Genomic DNA, 17,491 nt, shown 5'->3' with positions numbered 1-17,491 from the left:
GACAGGCCAAGATTGGCTACACACGTAGCCACCTCTTTGACCTCGTTGGTGAATATCACCCTCAATCATCTTTTTCCTCCAAGAGGAGAAGAATGTAAACAAAGATAATTTTCTAAAAACATAAATAGTTTACTTGAAGCTGCGTGAGTTACAAAATGCAAACAGTGAAAAGCACACAAACTTGAGGCAACATGTAGGTACCATTGTCAACGAATTCCGCTCATTCAAAGATTCCTGCAAGATCCTGCAGGGCCAAGAAGTTGATCTCGTCTAGGTTCCGTGTCGGGGAATTGGTTGTCACGCTTCCACTGCTGGCCAGGTGACCCTGCCACCATTTTGCAGGCAGTGGCAGCTGTGGTGGCACTGGTGCTGTTTGATGCCTCTCTTCATGCAGGGCACTGGGAAGGGGAAGCTGCCCCTGCTGCCCCTGCCCTTTCAGCTGCAGCATGGCTGGCTAGGCAGGCAAGGTTCACTGGCAGGGTGGCGGTAGCCACAGCATGCACCGCGATGGTGGTGGCTGCAGTGCCTCCCCGCCATTAGGAAAAAACCTGCACGTATGCTCTTTTCATTTTCTTCTTAAATATGTAACAGAGGTGTTACCTGCCTCCCTGGTTGGGCCAGTAGCATGCCTGTCTTCAGAGCCATCAGAGGTTGGATCTGTCATGGTGGGAGATTCCAGTATCTCCTTACTGAAGCTACCAGGAAATCAGGCCATGCCAAATCCACATAATGTCACACTGGGACTAATTCACTGCAGTGGAAAAAATGTGGCAGTCCATCCATACTTCATTTGTTTTCAGATAAATCCTTTAAAAAAAATTGGATGACGACCAGAGAAGACAAGGAATAACCACTCATTTTCCGTTGTCACAGGCGCTCTTTTCTTGTGTCTACAATTACGGAAACTCATGTAAGCTCCCAAGTTTTCCTGACGGTGCTTTTGTTTTGAGAAACTGATCAACCTTGCATTTGAACACAGAAAACAAAAATTGTCTCCTTTCAGGATTTGTCTGTTCTGGATCTCCCCCAACTGGGGGAGAGAGAGAGTTCTCTTTAGGGGGGAGTAGGATTACCATCTGAGCACTCAAATGACAAAGAAAAATAAAATCCAAAAAATAGCTTTGTGAAGTTTTTTCTTAAGGTTATAATGCCTTCATTCACTGTGATGTCTCTAAACAAAACTTCACAGCAGCTTCACTCATTACCTCTTGCTACGATCTGCCTGGTTTCTGGCAGGGTTTGTGATTCTACTGGTTACCACAGTGTTGCTCAGGCTGAGCAACAAATACTTAAACATGTGTCAGTGCTTCCACTGTGTTTGTACCCAAATTAGTAAATGAAAACAATTTGTAATGTCAGAAAACTACAGTCTGATTTCAAATCAGTTGTATTTTCTGAAGTACTGTTAGGGCTATAAGTAAGTGGAACTAACATACTTAAGAATAAGGCATAGGATCTGCCCTCTGGAAAAGAAAATGGCATTTTCTGCTTCTTTCTTGTTCCTAAGATGGAGCTTGTAAGCATTTTCCTCTGGTTTTGTCATTGTGGGAATATAATTTACTTCTCTGGCTACCTTGTACATAACTAAAGAGCTAATAAGCAAGGGAAGCTATTCATGAAAAATTTCAGGAATCAGCACCCTTATTCTGGAATAAGTGTTTTAATCCTCACTCAATCAAGTAGCTCATTGTGGAGTACATAAACACTGAGTTAATTAGGAACAGTGAGTTCCTCTAAGTGATACTTATCTCTCCAAATTTGCTCATGTCCTGAGATCTGTCTCATTTATGTAAGGAATGTGCTCATGTTTCAGGTCATTAAACCTGCTGTCAGGGGTTCTTTGTTAAGTATCTGCCAAGTTTCCCTACAGAGGATCACTTTGGACAGAACAAATTAATGCTGGAAAAGATCATATGCTTAAAACGTTTTTTTCTGCCAAGGTTTTGCAAAGCTAGAGACAAAATACAGATTTTCTTTTTTCCTTGTTGTTTCTGCACATTTCTTTCACCCCCTCCCACTTCCATTTAGAAATGCCACACTGAAGTGATGTTTATAATTTCAGGGAAAGGCAGGTAATACCTGAATAGAAGTTGAATGGCTGAATGATCAGGCTGTCATTCTCATCCACCTTAAGTGGACTCTGATCCCTGGTGATTCACATGGTCTTGGGGCTGGTCCTGCACCCAGCACACCTGGGCCTTGACTTGGGGCAGGATGTTGATTCAAGGTGGGTTTGAAGTGCCTGAAGTCTTATCTGATGATGACAACATCTGTCAGGTATGCTGGCTAAGCAGGACAGAGTCTTGCAATGTTTCACCTCTGCTTAGAGGCCTTGATCAGCAGAGTCTCAGACTATGGATTTAGTCTTTAAGAGAGGCAAGTCTTAATTTTGAGTGTGGTGCTATAAAACTTTCACCCAAACGCTCTATAACAAGACAGTGCGAAATCAGGAGTCAGGTATTTATTTTCTACTCTGAGCTACATTAATTTCACTGGGTTAGGGTTGGTTGGTTCATTTTGTGTTTTCTTGGAAAGATGCACTCTTTCCTGAGCAGAATATCCAAGATCACATCCTCACACAGGTCTACATTCAAAACCAATAATATTCATCAGATTCACTGTGTTGCTTTTGTTCATCTCTCACATTTTCAGTCACATACCCATTATGTTTGTGTTTTCCTTTATGGAAGCAAAAAAAAAAAACCAACAAACAAAATACATAATTGATTGACAGTTCATCCCACTGTCAATCCCATGATCCTGGCAGGGAATATATTGGATTTATTAATTTCCAATACCAAATAGTCATTGCCATTTAAGAACCTTAAAAAAAAAAAAAAAAAAAAAAAAGTGACATACAGACGAATATATGTTTCTAATGAAATTCTCACAATATTATAATAATTTAACTCCATAAGAAATAAAATAGAGGAAAGAAACACAGTTTCTATTAACTTTCTCTGCACTCATGAGTCAGTTTTCTTGATTTCTGAGGCAGGCTGTCAGCTCCAAAATCCTGGCACACCTGTACAGAACATTCCTGCTGGCTAGAGTAGCTTCAGGTGTAAGAGAAGGTCACAGTACACCAAAACACAGTCTGGTTACCTGCACCCTTCCATTGGCATAAGGACAGGCTTGTTTTCATGATAAAAGCTTAAAATTTGGTTCTGAAGTCAGCAAGAGAGTCAACATCAATGAAGTCTTTTCAGTGATACTCCATCTCAAGATATTCTTTTCCTATTTCTGATAGTGGGAAGTCACCATGACTTTACTGTATGGTTTAGAACAATACATGTCAGAGCCACATTTTCATTCCTTTTCTCTCTCTCTTCAGGTCCTCTTTTAACATATGCCTGTTGATGATAATTGATTTGCTCTAGTATTTTGTAGTGATTTGTGGCTTTTTTTCCTTTTTCAAATAGGAGTTTGAAACCTCTGCACTGCTTAATAATTGTCAGCAACATCTTAAACCACCTTTTTATTAGAATAAATGTAGATCCATTGTCCTTGGGTAAATTACATTACTATAAATTTGGAACCTTAAATTTACTGAAAAGACATCGATATTGTCAGCGTCCTGAATACTGTTCATATTATGGGTAGAACATTAGAAATTTCAGATTTTTGTGATATAAATTATGGTGATTTTATAAGTGAGACCTCAAATTCACCCACTCGGGTGTTTAAAAGGCATGCAAAATCTAATTTTAAATCAATACATGTTTTCAGTAAGTATGAACAAATAAATGGACTTAAGCATAAATAAATAAGTACTTTCTGTTTCAAAACTTATTTTCAATCAACAAGCCTTAGATTTTGCACCTGAATCACTGTTCTGACCAATAAACCTTACAAGAAGGACTAAGAAAAGCAGTAAATCTAACTAAGAGATTCATGGAAGAAATTAACTTCACAGTTTAGATTTATGAAGACTTCTGCAGAGTGATATTTAGAAACAATTTAGTATTTCTTGGAGTTTAGGTGCACAAGCCTTTTTAGAAGCAGGACGTCAACAATGTGAGAAGCTGAGGTATCTGGATAAAAAGAAATACATGCTATTTTTACCTGCAAAGAAATTGCAGAATACCTAGGTTGAAGAACAAAATGGAATCAAGAGACAGTAAGTATGTAGAGGGAGAAAAGTGAAGAGGTATTTTTAGCTCATAAAAAGCTTAAAGTAGAAATGGTTGAAATAAAGTTTGACCTACCATGTGACAAGAATTTTGGATGAAATTTTAGCCTGTCTGGACATGGACAAAACAGCTCAGTGTTTGTGAAAGAAAATGACTGGTGATGCATGAAGTGATAGTCTGTAACAGCAGATGGCAAATTCTACTGGAAGTCAGTGTGACATTGACCAATCTTGGTAGAAGAAACATGCTAGTAGGGCTACTGACAAGAATGCTTAGTTTTTAGTTTCTGCCGCCAGTTATGTACACTGGGATTATCTGGGCAAAAGATGAGGTGGCAGTGTTGTTATTTCCTGATGCATTTATTTTTTTATTCAGGTTACACATTTGTTTGATAATGGAGGGACTGTCTTCTTTGCAATTTTCATGGCAATTTGGGGTAAGTACATTTTTACTTTTTTTTTTTTTTTTTTTTTTTTTTTTTTTTTTTTATTTTAGTTTTTGTTCACCTGACCCTTTATATGATTACTTGATAAAGGGAGATTATAGCTCTTGATGAAAGTTAAAAGAAGGACTATGATTTTGCCACACAAACTATATTTTTTCATTTTCGTTAACTTAAATTTCTATGCCAGTAATGGTTAACACCTTTTATGGCTAATGTAATGATTTTCTTCAGGGTCCTAAGTGCCTTTAAGTCTGAATTTTGTATTATTCAGGCCAAAGTCCTTTCAGAGGAAAACACATAGGTTAAGTTACTGATCTCGAGCCAATATAAAAATCACATCTTGTAGAAGATTCCTATAGAATGAGAGTGGTTTTACAGGGGCTAATTAGAGGAAAGTATAGGAAAGGTTGGACATTAAGTGCTTACTGCAGTTAAGGTATTTACATTCAGATTCTTAGTCTGAATCTCTCATGTTCACACTGACGTTGCACACATCATGCTTTGGGGCTCAGAGTAAAGCAAGGGGATATCCACAGAGGACACTGTTGAGCAGAAGTTGCCAAGAACAGTCTTGCCTCTTGTAGAAGGTCAGTGTAAGAGTGCCATGATCCCAGTATGAAATTCTCAGTAGAATTAGCTTTCACTGCAGCTAATAGGATTTTGCTGCTGGGAGATAGGGAAGAATAGAACCAGAGATAATTGATTCTACCAATGTGCATGTTTGTGTAAACACTGAGAAAATTACGGTAGTTCACATACATACAGCTGTCTTCATTCAAGCCAGAGTTTTAGAGTTTTGAATGAAATGGTACACAACAGCTTTATTTATGTAATGTATATGAACATGTTATAATGATTCTAACTTAAAGAGAGGTAAGAACAAATGTTACAAATTTTGGAGGCTGGCAAATTCACAATATGCAAACAGCAGCAAAACACCAAATAGTTACATGGACAACAGAAGCACATCCCATACATGCAAAAATTATGTTTGGATTGTTAAAAATTAATGTGATATAACTAAACAGTACACTTTGATTACTCGCCTCATTTACTGCTAATCTTGCTAGCATTGCCTTCCAATTATTAATTATTACTTTCAAAAATTCCTAAAAATACCCTGCATTTTATTATCGTTACCAGTGCAGACTACACAGGTAGCCTCTTAGCATCTCTTCATCTCTGTCTTCAAATTCTCCTTCAAGAAAGCTCTTTCCATTTTCATCTGAGGCCAAGATTCAGGTGTAAAAAGGAATGTGCTTGTATGACAGTGCTTTTACCACAGGAAAGGTAGCATTATATGGGCTAAGGAAGGTGAAAGCGGAGCATTACATTTTTCTTCGTTTCAAGCATCAGAGTGATATTCTCATGTAATATAGGTGAATCTGTCTCAGATTTTCAGTCTGCTACCAAACATGCTGGATACAATGTTAGAAATCAGGTTCTGGTATTAATGGGACATACACTGCTTTTAGGATTGAACTCGAAAAGAATTGCAAAACTGCATATACAGACTGAAATCTTCTTTATTTTAAATACCTGTTTTACCCACATTCAGTGTGACTGACATAGTTTTTCTCTGGGGTGTATGTGGATGTAATTTACTCACATAATGAATAAAACCTGATTGCAACATTCACAGACAGTGAGATAATTCCATTCTGTCAATATGATCCGCAGTCTCCACACTGATTAAAGCATTTTAGCAGAGCATAATAATGAGGACATATCCCTCATGTGTAGTTTTCTCTGCACTTTATGTTTTTTTATTCCATTTTTGTTCATTCCATTTGCAATTGTTTCTTTAACATATTCTTTCTTTCTAATTAGACATGTCTGGTAATTGAAAATAGATAAACTATGCAACTGTTTGCTTCATACTGCCATAATTCTATTCCTTAGCTGGACAGAACTGGATCATGCTTTTTAGGATACCTATTATATGCATATCAGAGATAATTCCTTTCCTTTCATGTTAAGAATTTCTTCTGTCTAATCTATACTGAAACATTTTAAATAATTTCTACAGATCTAGCCTGCAATTCAAGCAACAGATCTGTTTGACAAAGGAATAGAAGTTTGTCATCTTTTTTTCCCGTTGATAGTGATATTAAATCAGTGTCATCTAGTCAAAGGTTAGATGTAGCTCCTTTTACTCAGTAATTCCATTCTCCCCAGCAAACTTCAAGTAATTAGAATTAAATAATCCAGGTAAACCTAATCACTCTTGTCATATTCTCTGAAGTAGGTGAAGGTACAAATGTAGATCTGTACAAATGAAGAAGGTACAAATGTCAATTTGGGAAAATAATGACCTGAGTCGTTTATCAGGTAAAAATTATATTTGGATAGAATAGTTTCACTTCCAAGTAGTTAAGTTGAGGAATTGTTTTTGTATTGATACTAAAATATCATTGTAATCCTAGTCAAATTTTTCTCTGTTACATTGTTGACCAAAGTTACACAAAGCAGAATCTTACCTGGGTGCTATTTATCTATATTATTTCTAAGAAAGCAAGTAGAATATCTCTGTCCAGGAAACCCAGAGATTGATCATTTAATTACAAAGTAGAGCAATGATGCTCTGCTACTGAACGCTGCCTGTTGTTTATTGGAGGATGTTTTGGGTTCCTTTTTACTCTTCAATACATTGTTTACACAGCAATGGCTGTAAGGTATCAACTGCCAGGTTGTTCCAGAAAAAATGAAAGGGGTGTAGATAACAGGCAAGAATACAATCTGAAGCAAAGCATTACTTAATGGATGGGATGGTGTGATGTCAGCCCATTGGAATGCCATCAGAGGGGCACTCTGTATTGTCTTCCTCTGTCTTGTCTGCTGTGCTGGTTTTGTCATCTGATGCACCTCTGAAACTTGTATCATACAGTCCGAGAGAATCGTCTTAAAGAAGGACTGAAGGAATAACATCATAATTTTTTTTTATATATGGCTAGAGAGATTTGAATCACTGTATACTGGGCACCTCATGGTTTATTTCAGCAGTGCCTCACATGTAATTCCATCTAACCACTTCCTGATATATGGGAGAGCAAAAGATGAGGGCCCTGATTCATGATTTCCTGAAGATAACTCGTGTCCTCCCAGCAACACCCATTCAGCACCCACATAGGTGGTCAACTTTCAAAGCTGCTTCTTAATGTGTTCTGGCAGCTTTCAGCTCTTGCATTTAAGCTGGAAAGAGCATATTGCCAGAATTTATTTTGATTTTATTTTCTATGAGAAAAAAGCTGGTGTGTGGCCTCTCAGTATTTGTTTAAACATTTAAAAATAAGGTCCAGGACCATGATATAGGTATTTGGACTGTGATTGCACTTCAGTACCAGTTTTTACATACTCATGGAGAAGACAAAATCAGTCATCTTTTTAAACCTCTTAATTTTTTTTTTTACTTTTGAAAACAGATGTAGCTTTGTCCTTAATTTTGTGATTGACATTGAATGACTAAAGAGTCTAGCTTTTTTTTTCAGTTCATCAAGGTTTGGCAGAGCTTTTGAGCTATAGCTTTGAACTTGCCCACAATCCTTTGAATAGGTTCACTGATACTAGATATGATTTTTTTCCTGATATTCAGAGGTAAAAAAAAAAATTACTTGTGAGGAGGAGATACAGAGTTAAGAGGCATATTGGTTAAGCTAAAATTTAAGAATAATGAATTAATGTCAGTTGAAAGCTAGTTTGACTGGAATCAATGATATCCTAATAGTTCAATAAGACAAGACTATTTAAGCAACCCTGCACAGAAATTAGAAATGTTCCTGTGCAAAACACTTGTACTCTTCCTTACCATAAAGCCAAATATCCAACCAGACCAATTAATACAGATCCCAAAATGGCTCCTTCAATGATGTCAACTATTACTTCTTCTTTGTTGTTCTTGTCTGGGAGAAAAAGAAACAAAGATGAAGCAGTTGAGTGTAAATAATAAATCTATAAAATCAGTGAGTGAGACTTTTCAGCAGGGATCTGAAACACTTTGCAAACTATGAGTAAACCTCTCTGCAGAAACTCTCTGCCTTTGTAAAAGAAAACAGACATCTACATCCCTGAGGTTTGGGGGAATAATGGGTGTTTAGGAAAAATGAAAAGGCAGCTAAATGATGTTTTTAGCCAAATAAAAATGTTTCAGGTTTAAGTAGTGAGACAATCACTATTTTTTATTTAAATAAAAAAGCAGTAATCATTCTTTGAGTGCAATTATTTGTAAGCATTTAAGCCAGCAGTTAAAATTGCAGCCTCTGAATTTCAATTTTTGTGTGTGCAAAGTTAAAAATTCAGTAATGCTTCTTGCACCTGTTCAATTAGCAGAATAAATACATTTCTTCAAGATTTTCCCACAAACTTCAAAAAACTTTTCTTCAAGGTATTCAGTTTTTCTTGGAAAAAACTTGCTCTCCAACTCTCCTTCTTTTTCAATGTTATCTAAAATCACGTTCATTGCAATTATTAGCTATGTATTAACAATGATGGGAAACATGAAAGTCTGATGATCCTTCAGTTCTTCGTACAAACTGTACTTTCAGTCTTGTGTTAAAAGCTTGAAAGCTAATTAATGCAAAAATTATCGTGCCTTCTGATCTTTTCTTTTCCTGAAGACCTGATTCAGAATAGCAGGATAGAAAAGTGCCATGACAGTTTTATGTTCTCTTGTTTTCCCACGCATACTTAACTTGGTAATTAAATGCACAATGAGTAATTCTTTTGGAAGTATTTATAAGAAGTCATCTTTGGTAACAAAAGTTTCTGAACTTTAATGAGCTGATGTGCTATGTGTTTTAAGTCTAATTTCTACACATCTGCTTTGAAGGTCCATTCCAGTGTAAATAGGTAATACCTGTCACTAGGTTCTTCCACTCTGGGAGGTGTTAAATAATGAATTAAAGAGTAAATAACTTGAAAAATACATGTTTTATTTTGGATGAGCTTTAGTTTTAGTCTGTTATAGGTCACTTGTAAGTTCACATGTCTCATAAAGCCTCCAGTTCAATTTTAAAAACGGGATTTTATCAGCATTATAATTTTATAAAACCACTTTAATCAACTTTAGTTAGGCTTTAGTTACATCCTTACCTTTATTAACATCTTTTGGATTAGGTGATGCAGTAGTAGGGTTGCTGGAATTATGATTTGGCTTTGTTGTCTGCTGAATGGTGTTGAAATTTGGGGTAGGACTGTCCTGCTTCACCATGAGTGATGTCAGAATGACACTGATGGGGAGCAACACGGTGGGTTTGATTGAAGAGTTATCACTGGGAAGCACTAAAACCCCAAGAGTAGTATGGATGGCTGTGGAATAACTTGGTGTCACTGTGGAAGTAGACATAGCTGCAGCCCTTTTGGTCACTTCAGAAAAGTCACCTGTTGTTCTAAATGTTGCTAAAAACATTACGCTTTTGTGGATGTTTGTTGCTCAGTTATTTATTGCATTTTTTGGACACATTTGAAGAGAAGGTGGTGCCATCAGAGGTCCCCAGGAATATGCTTTTTGCCCCGCTGATAATTTCTGTTCTTTTCATTACATTCTCTTTGGCATTGGCAGCTGCTGGTGCAGCATGACTTAGGGTAGAAGGACTTACTGTGGTAATCATACGCAGAACAAATCTCTGTGAAGTCAGTTGCACTGGAGACTGATTTTCTTTTGTAGTTGAGCTATTTCCTTTACTTGTTTCTTGTACTTCTCCAGCCTCAGTATTGCTTCTGTTTCGTTGCAGTCTTACAAGCAGAAAAATGAGACTCATTCCACAGGAGGGCTGCACAGTGTTGAGTTCAAAGTTTGTTTTATACAGAACCTGTGAGAAATTGACTTTTGTTTATGATTTTCTTTAATCAAACTAAGTTACTCAGTGAAGACCCAAATTAGTTGGTAAAAGAAGTTAGTGTTGTACAATAGAAATCTCACTGATTTACTGTCGAGCTATTAGTGGGTTTAGGGTCTTAAAAAGCCAAGAGTGTTTTCTGGTTATGACAAAGTTGTTTATTATATAAATGCATCAGTCTCGGAGGTAAAGACTTCTAAGTATGTGGTCTTACAAAAAGTTACAAGGCTTAAGGTTCCAGTGGGGCATAAAAGCAGATTGACAGAGAGTCTCAGCCACGGGGGCAAGGCAGACTGACAAGCAATCCCAGCCATGGGGGTAAGGCAGATTCCTGGCCCAGAGTCCCATTCCCAAGCAGTGTTCTTTGCAGCAGCAGCCACAATGGCAAATGCAGCACCAGCACCAGCACCTCCCAAGTGATAATACCTGACAGAGTTCTGGCAGTGGCTCCCTGGCAGCAGCTCCCTGGCAAAGCCCCGTTCTTTTTTGCTGTAGATGGTAAGAGGATGGATCAATCAGTGGAAAAAATTGATGAATCGATGCCATTGTCCCCAAAACAGGAGATTTTTATCCATAAACCATAAATGCATATTCATATCCCTATCTATGGGTTACCCAATCCACTAAGAACACAATTCTAAAGCATTCTTTCTACACCAGTCTAAACCTAATTCTGAAAGTATGTACAACTAGGAAAAACTACAAAGGATGGTATCAAACCTTACACAAAACCTATGCATATAACATATCTATTAACATTAAAAGTTCTAACATATCACATATTTATTAATGTAAAAGATTCTACCTCATTCATGTAAAAATTGTACCTGCTAAGTTACCAGGTCTAAAGTTGTGTCCAAAGCTAAGTTACCAGGCCTTAGGTCTCTGGGCCTTGTGCTGGCTGACAGCTTCTTAAGGCACTTAGAGTATATTTACTTAAAACTAAAATCTAAACAACTGCTTCATGTTTACATGGCTTAATGTGTTTTAATTTCTCTAAAGGCTTTAATTCCACCCATGCATTTTCCTCTCTCCCTGGGGAACCCAGGGAGACATATACTCCAACAATTCACCACATGTTGATGCTGGTCCATAATGTATGTCCATAAGTGTTAATGACGTAAGAATCGCCTAAAATAATAATGATGATCAACAAAATTGATCTCATCTTGATCAGTATCAGTTGCAGTTTTGATCTCACTGTGTTTATGAATATGGTGTAGGATAGCTTTGATGACTGGGATGTTGTCATGGGGGGGTACACACTGTTTAGGACAGACAGACCAGGAAGGGCATGGTGTCAGAGTTGCCCTGTGTGAGGCAAGGCTTGGAATGTATTCAGCTCCATCTTGGGGTAAATGAGGAGTAAGTCTAGAGCTTATTGGTCAGGATAAAAGAGGTTACTCGTAAGGGTGACACTGTTGTGGGTGTTTGCTACAGGCCAGCTCATCAGGAAAGAAAAGTGGGTGAGGTCTTCTGTAAGACAGCTTGAAGCAGCCTCAAAGTTACAGCACGTGGTTCTTGTGGGGGACTTTAACTATCTTGACATCTGCTGGAGAAGCACAAACAGTCCGGGAGGTTCCTGGAAAGCACTGATTACAACTTTCTGAAACAGGTAGTAGAGGATTACACAAGGAGTGGCATGTTGCTTGACTTCATACTACCAAACAGGGAAGTCTTGTTGGAAGTGTGAAGGTTGGGAGTAGCCTTGGCTACAGGGATCATGGGATTGTGGAGTTCTGTACTGGATAAAGAGGAAGCAAGGCAGCAAGTAAAATAACAACCATGATATTCAGGCGAGCTAACATGAGCCTCTTTAGGGATCTCTTGAGAATTGGCCCTGCAGGGAAGAGGGCTCTAAGAGAGCTGGTTGATATTCAAGGACTACTTTCTCCAGGCTCAAGAATTATGCATCCCGATGAGAAAGGAATCAGGCAAAGTGGTCAAGAGACCTGTGTGAATGAATGAAGAATTTCTGTCAAGCATTAGCAGGAAATACACAGGACACTGAAGCAGGGTCAGGTCACTCAAAATGTGTATAGAGAGGTTATCAGAGTAAATAGAAGTGAAACAAGGGAGGCCAAGGCCCATCTGGAATTAAATCTGGGCAAGGATGTCAACAAGACTTATTCAAAGGCTTATCAATAACAAAAGGAATACTAAGGATCATGGGGCCCATTAGTAAATGGAGGGGGGCCTTGTTGCTGAAGACACAGAGGAGGCAGAGCTACTGAGCATCTTCTTTGCATTGGTCTTCACGGACATGGCCACCCCTCAGGAATCTCTGTCCAAGGTGCCCAGGGTAAAACAAGGTCAGTTCCCTTGTTCAAGTACAATTTGGGCTAGAGAGCCCTTAGACAAACCTGACATCCACGAGTACACGGGCCTTGACAGGATGCATCTGCAAGTGCTGAGAGAATTGGCAGACACCATAGCTAGGCTGTTCACAAACGTCTTTGAAAGGTCTTGGTGATCAGGAGAGGTGCCTAAAGACTGAAAGAAAGAAAGTGTCATCCCAATCTTCAAACAAAGGAAAGAAGGAGTACCCAGGAAACTACTTACCGGTGAGCCTTACCTCAGTCTCAGAGAACTTTAATCAGTGGCACAGTCTAGTTGGAGGCCTGTCACTGGTGGTGTCCCCAGGTTTCAATACCGCTCCCAGTATTGTTTAACTTACCCATCAGTGGCCTGAACAAAGGGGCAGATGCCCCCTCAGCAAGTTTGCTGATGACACAAAGATGGGAGAAATTGCCAGTACCCCAGAGTGCTGTGCATCCCTTCAGAGGGACCTCGACAGGCTGGAGGGATGCACAGAGAAGAACTGTCTCAAATCCAACAAAGGGTAAGAACACAATTACACCTGCACCTGGGGAGGAATAACCCATGCTCCAGTACAGGCTGATGAGTGACCTGCTGGAAAGCAGCTTTGTGGAAACGGGGCTGGGAGTCCTGGTGAATGACAAATTTTCCATGAGCCAGCAGTGTGCCCTGTGGGCAAGAAGGCCAAAGGTATCCCTGTGGTGCATTAGGGAGAACATTGCCAGCAGGGCAAGGCTGGGGATCCTGCCCCTTCTGCTCAGCCTGGTGAGGCACATCTGGAGGGCTGTGCCCTGTACGGGGCTCCTCATTTCAACAAAGTCAAGGAGCTCCTGGAGTGGTTCTAGTGGTGAGCTATGAAGATGATTAAGGGGCTGGAGAATCTCTCTTAACAGGAAAGGCTGAGGGAGCTGGGCCTATTCATCGTTGAGGGATGACTGAGGGGATCTCATCAATATATCCAAGTATCTGAAGGGAGGGTATTAAGAGGATTGAGCCAGTATCTGCTCAGTGCTAAACAACAGGACAAGATGCAATGAGCAGAAACTAATGCCCAGTAATTTTCACCTGAATGGGTGGAAGGACTTCTCTCCTGATTGCTCTGGAAGAGGTTGCTCTGAGAGGCTGTGGATTCTCCCTCATTGGAGATATTCAAGAACTGCCTGGGATGCAATCCTGTTCCATGTGCTCTTGGATGACCCTCCTCGAGCAGGGAGGTTAGACCAGATGTTCTAACACCTTCCAATCTTACCCTTCCCATGATTCTGGAACAAAGCTTATTTGCATAAGAAATTTCCATGGTTCTATAAACAAACCTCATACTAAGAAGGGGATAACTCAAAATCATTTTGCTATGGAGTGAGGTAATGAAACATTTATGGATGGTGCTCTCAAGACAATGTTTTCTGGGCAGACAGTAATTCTAAGGACATGCTAAAAAGTTATGCTTCGTTGTGAAGAATTAGAATTCTTTCAATTAACCTGGATAGTTCATGCATAATGTTTTGTGACCTTGAGCAGTGAGTGTCATATGAATGCTGCCAGGAGCAATTTGAAAACTAAATCAGTCCAGAGGTTATGAATGAGGCTGAATTTGTGTGCAGACTTCTTTTGCAATACAAAACTGGAAACTCTGCATTAGGCATTCATTTTTCAAATGTGAGATGGAGAAGAATGAGAAAAGCTCACCTTGAAGTCACATGACTGTAGTAGGTCTGCTCTTCAGTATATGTTGTTCAGTGAGGTTTTGGTGAGGGGTATTTATTCTATGTATGAAACAGATTGGGATCATCCAGTTTTTAACTCCCACACATGAGCTCTTATATAATAGCACAATAAATTCTATAAGTTATTCTTCAGCATCATTATTTAATTGAACATCCATAAATGTGGGTACTTCACCACCTGAAGGAAGGAGATTTATACCTGGAAAAAGTAACTATTTCTTTTGTCTTCAAGCCTCTCCTACTTCCTTATGCTTTTTCTTATGGGTGGTTTTTTAGAGGGTTTGTGTTTTGTTTTTTGTTTTGAGATGGTTTTTTTGGATGGGGAGGCAGAGAGAATAAGGAATGGTTTTGTTAATTTGTTAGTTTGGCGTTTTTTTTATTTAGTTGTATATTTTCCCCAGCTTAGCTTCTTTGTATGTAACACAGTTAAGAACAATGCTAATGTCTAAAGAATTATTCTAGTAGCAAAACTGTTGATGTATAAAACTGGGAAAGAAATAAGATTGCCTCATTTGAACTGAATAAAATGAGGATAGCTGTTAGCTCTTTAATAATAGGTATCATTGTGTATGTGTGTATCCTTGTTTCTTCAAGAGAAAATTTCATATTTTGAATAAAATGAAAAGCAAAATGCTTAATTTAAAGGGATGGCAGTGTCTCATATTTGCAGGTACCTATCTCTGTACAGCTACTGCAGACAACAAAAGAATGATTCTTAGATAAACATTGTCAAATAGTATTTTAAGTTTAACAGAGATTATCCTGAAGCTACTTTGAGTTTTCAGATTCTATGGGAAAGCTGTCAGAAAGTGGCTAATGATACACATTACATTGCTGATTTTTTAAAGATCTTTTAAGATCATAGGCCTTTTTTTTCCCCCCTGTAATTAAAGTACGGTTGTTTTCCACAGCAACAGTCTTTCTAGAGTTTTGGAAAAGACGGAGAGCTGTATTAACTTATGATTGGGACCTCATAGACTGGGAGGATGAAGAGGTAAGAGGAAACACAAGTACACATGAAAAGCCTTGCAATCAGCATGGTTGAAGTCTCAGTATCAATCCATATTGTATGGGTTGTATTGTATGCTCAGTCATCTGAGCTTGTCATTCAGATCATATTTGTATTTATAGCAGTAGTTGCAGAATGTAAAGGTGTGCTTGAGATTGTACAAGGATACTTTACCTTTTGCAATTAACATTGTAGTTCCAAATGTAATTCTACATTTATTAAAAGTATCCTTGGAAAAACTGAGTGGAAATACTTCCCACACAGAGGACAGGAGCTACTTCTGATGTCAGCACAGATGCCTTTCAGTTCCATGGTTTCTTGTTCTGGAAATTCCTGATCTGCATAAAAATAGGACCAAAAACAAGCAACAAGACAGAAACTAGATTTTCTATTCTTTGCGGAGGCATAACTTATCCTTGAACATTCTGCTATCAGCTTCAGCATTAATAAAATTTATGTTATTTCATAAATCACTAGTCGACATAGCTGTAATTTACCTGTATTGGTGATTTAATTGCAGTTTAAGTCAATAAAATGCAATTTAATGAACTTAATTTTTTTCACAGCTTTCCATGGATGAGTAGGTAGAAGATGGTGGCTTTTAATAAATGCTCTTATAACAAAAAAAAAAGCCATTATAATTGGCCCTAATTTTTAGTTTTCCTATCAGTTTTTGCAGGCAATCTAGTGTCTAAGTCAGCAATATGACCCATGATGCTTTTTAACACCCTCACATAGTGGCAAAGGCTCCTATGGTTTCTCTTCTTTGCTGGTCTCTGGCACTACTTCCAAGAATTTTCAAAAGACAAAATTATTTAGGTATTTGAGTTGAAGTGTTATTAAAAATCATTTGTATCAGTATAATGTTCTACTTCATAGCTCATGTATGTCTGATTCTTGAGAGAAATAAGTAATACAACAAATGGAATTCACCCTGTCATTCCAGGAAGAGCTGCGTCCTCAGTTTGAAGCTAAATATTCCCAAGTGGAAAGAGTAAACCCCATCACAGGAAAACCTGAACCTTTTCAGCCTTTCCCTGATAAGCTCAGTCGACTGATGGTGTCTGTCTCAGGAATATTCTTTATGGTGATGTTTAATAATATTAGAATTATTGTATTGTAATTCATTTTATTCTGATGTAAATAGTCACTCAGCATGAGTCCATTCATTAAGATTAGTGGATTTACATAATATAGGCAAAAATGATTGTTTGTCTTACTGCTTGTGCAGGGATCTCTTTGTTTCACAAGATGGAATATAGCTATATTGTAAAAGAACAGTAAAGAAATGTTTTAATTCATCTAGTTATTTTGTTCTCTCAAATTCTGCTCTCTCTCCAAAACAAATATCAATCTTTAAAATGCTTGTTTTATTATTTCAGTGGATATTATTTGAGATGTGATTTCTTTTGTTCTAATGACTCTGCTCATAAATACATGCCTGTAGATTTCATTGGTCCTTACTGCAGTGTTTGCAGTTGTGGTGTATCGACTGGTAGCCATGGAGCAGTTTGCCTCTTTCAAGTGGTATTTCATCAAGAAGTACTGGCAGTTTGCAACATCTGGCACTGGAGTCTGTATCAATTTTATGATCATCATGTCACTCAATGTTGTAAGTCTTCTGTTCTTTTAAAGGAGCTTTTTAAAATTTAAAAGAGTAATTTTTATAAACTTACCAAGTTAATCATGTGTTAGATATATACATGTTCATGCTTATTCATGTACCAGTGTCTAAGGTAGTATTGCAGTGGATTTTTCTCCTCTGATACAATGTTTGGTAATGTCTGTCTCTAATTCCTCCTTAATTTGTCACTGCACATCTTTGCTTATGTCACCAAGTTACAGGGGTACAGATTGCTGGTTTTGTATTTGTATTTTTTTAATATTACCTTTTGCAATAGATCTCTAAGTGGAACTACATTCTTTTCTTGACTGAGAATTTGGTTTCTGGGTTGTTTTTGATTAATGACTTCAGATTCTTCCCTTTCTTATTAAAATGCAGCTGTGACATCAGTGTTGCAAAGTCC

The 17,491-nt window shown here is 38.1% G+C and overlaps 2 protein-coding genes and 1 long non-coding RNA gene across 3 annotated transcripts in view; 1 reads left to right on the top strand and 2 right to left on the bottom strand.

Annotated features, from left to right (window-relative positions):
- LOC136362165 (uncharacterized) overlaps positions 1 to 4,636 on the bottom strand; it is a 123,499-nt gene extending 118,863 nt beyond the window's left edge. The window contains exon 1 of the long non-coding RNA XR_010743745.1: positions 4,586 to 4,636. This is a non-coding gene — a long non-coding RNA (uncharacterized lncRNA). The remainder of the gene's footprint in view (positions 1 to 4,585) is intronic.
- The window catches only part of ANO3 (anoctamin 3), a 79,206-nt gene that overhangs the window by 48,807 nt on the left and 12,908 nt on the right, over positions 1 to 17,491 (top strand). Inside the window, exons 13-16 of the mRNA XM_066320469.1 lie at positions 4,509 to 4,569; positions 15,367 to 15,449; positions 16,411 to 16,551; positions 16,912 to 17,076. Of these exons, the coding sequence (XP_066176566.1) occupies positions 4,509 to 4,569; positions 15,367 to 15,449; positions 16,411 to 16,551; positions 16,912 to 17,076 (450 nt within the window). The remainder of the gene's footprint in view (positions 1 to 4,508; positions 4,570 to 15,366; positions 15,450 to 16,410; positions 16,552 to 16,911; positions 17,077 to 17,491) is intronic.
- Positions 7,358 to 10,958, bottom strand: MUC15 (mucin 15, cell surface associated). Its single transcript, XM_066322217.1, is given in 6 exon segments — positions 7,358 to 7,479; positions 7,590 to 7,612; positions 8,384 to 8,477; positions 9,667 to 10,031; positions 10,033 to 10,385; positions 10,839 to 10,958. Coding segments are annotated over 6 exon segments (1,077 nt in total).

Source organism: Sylvia atricapilla, chromosome 6 (genome assembly GCF_009819655.1).
Source record: "Sylvia atricapilla isolate bSylAtr1 chromosome 6, bSylAtr1.pri, whole genome shotgun sequence".
Classification (NCBI taxonomy): domain Eukaryota; kingdom Metazoa; phylum Chordata; class Aves; order Passeriformes; family Sylviidae; genus Sylvia; species Sylvia atricapilla.
Note: the sequence above shows the minus strand (reverse complement) of the source record. Positions and strands in the feature narration are given on the sequence as shown.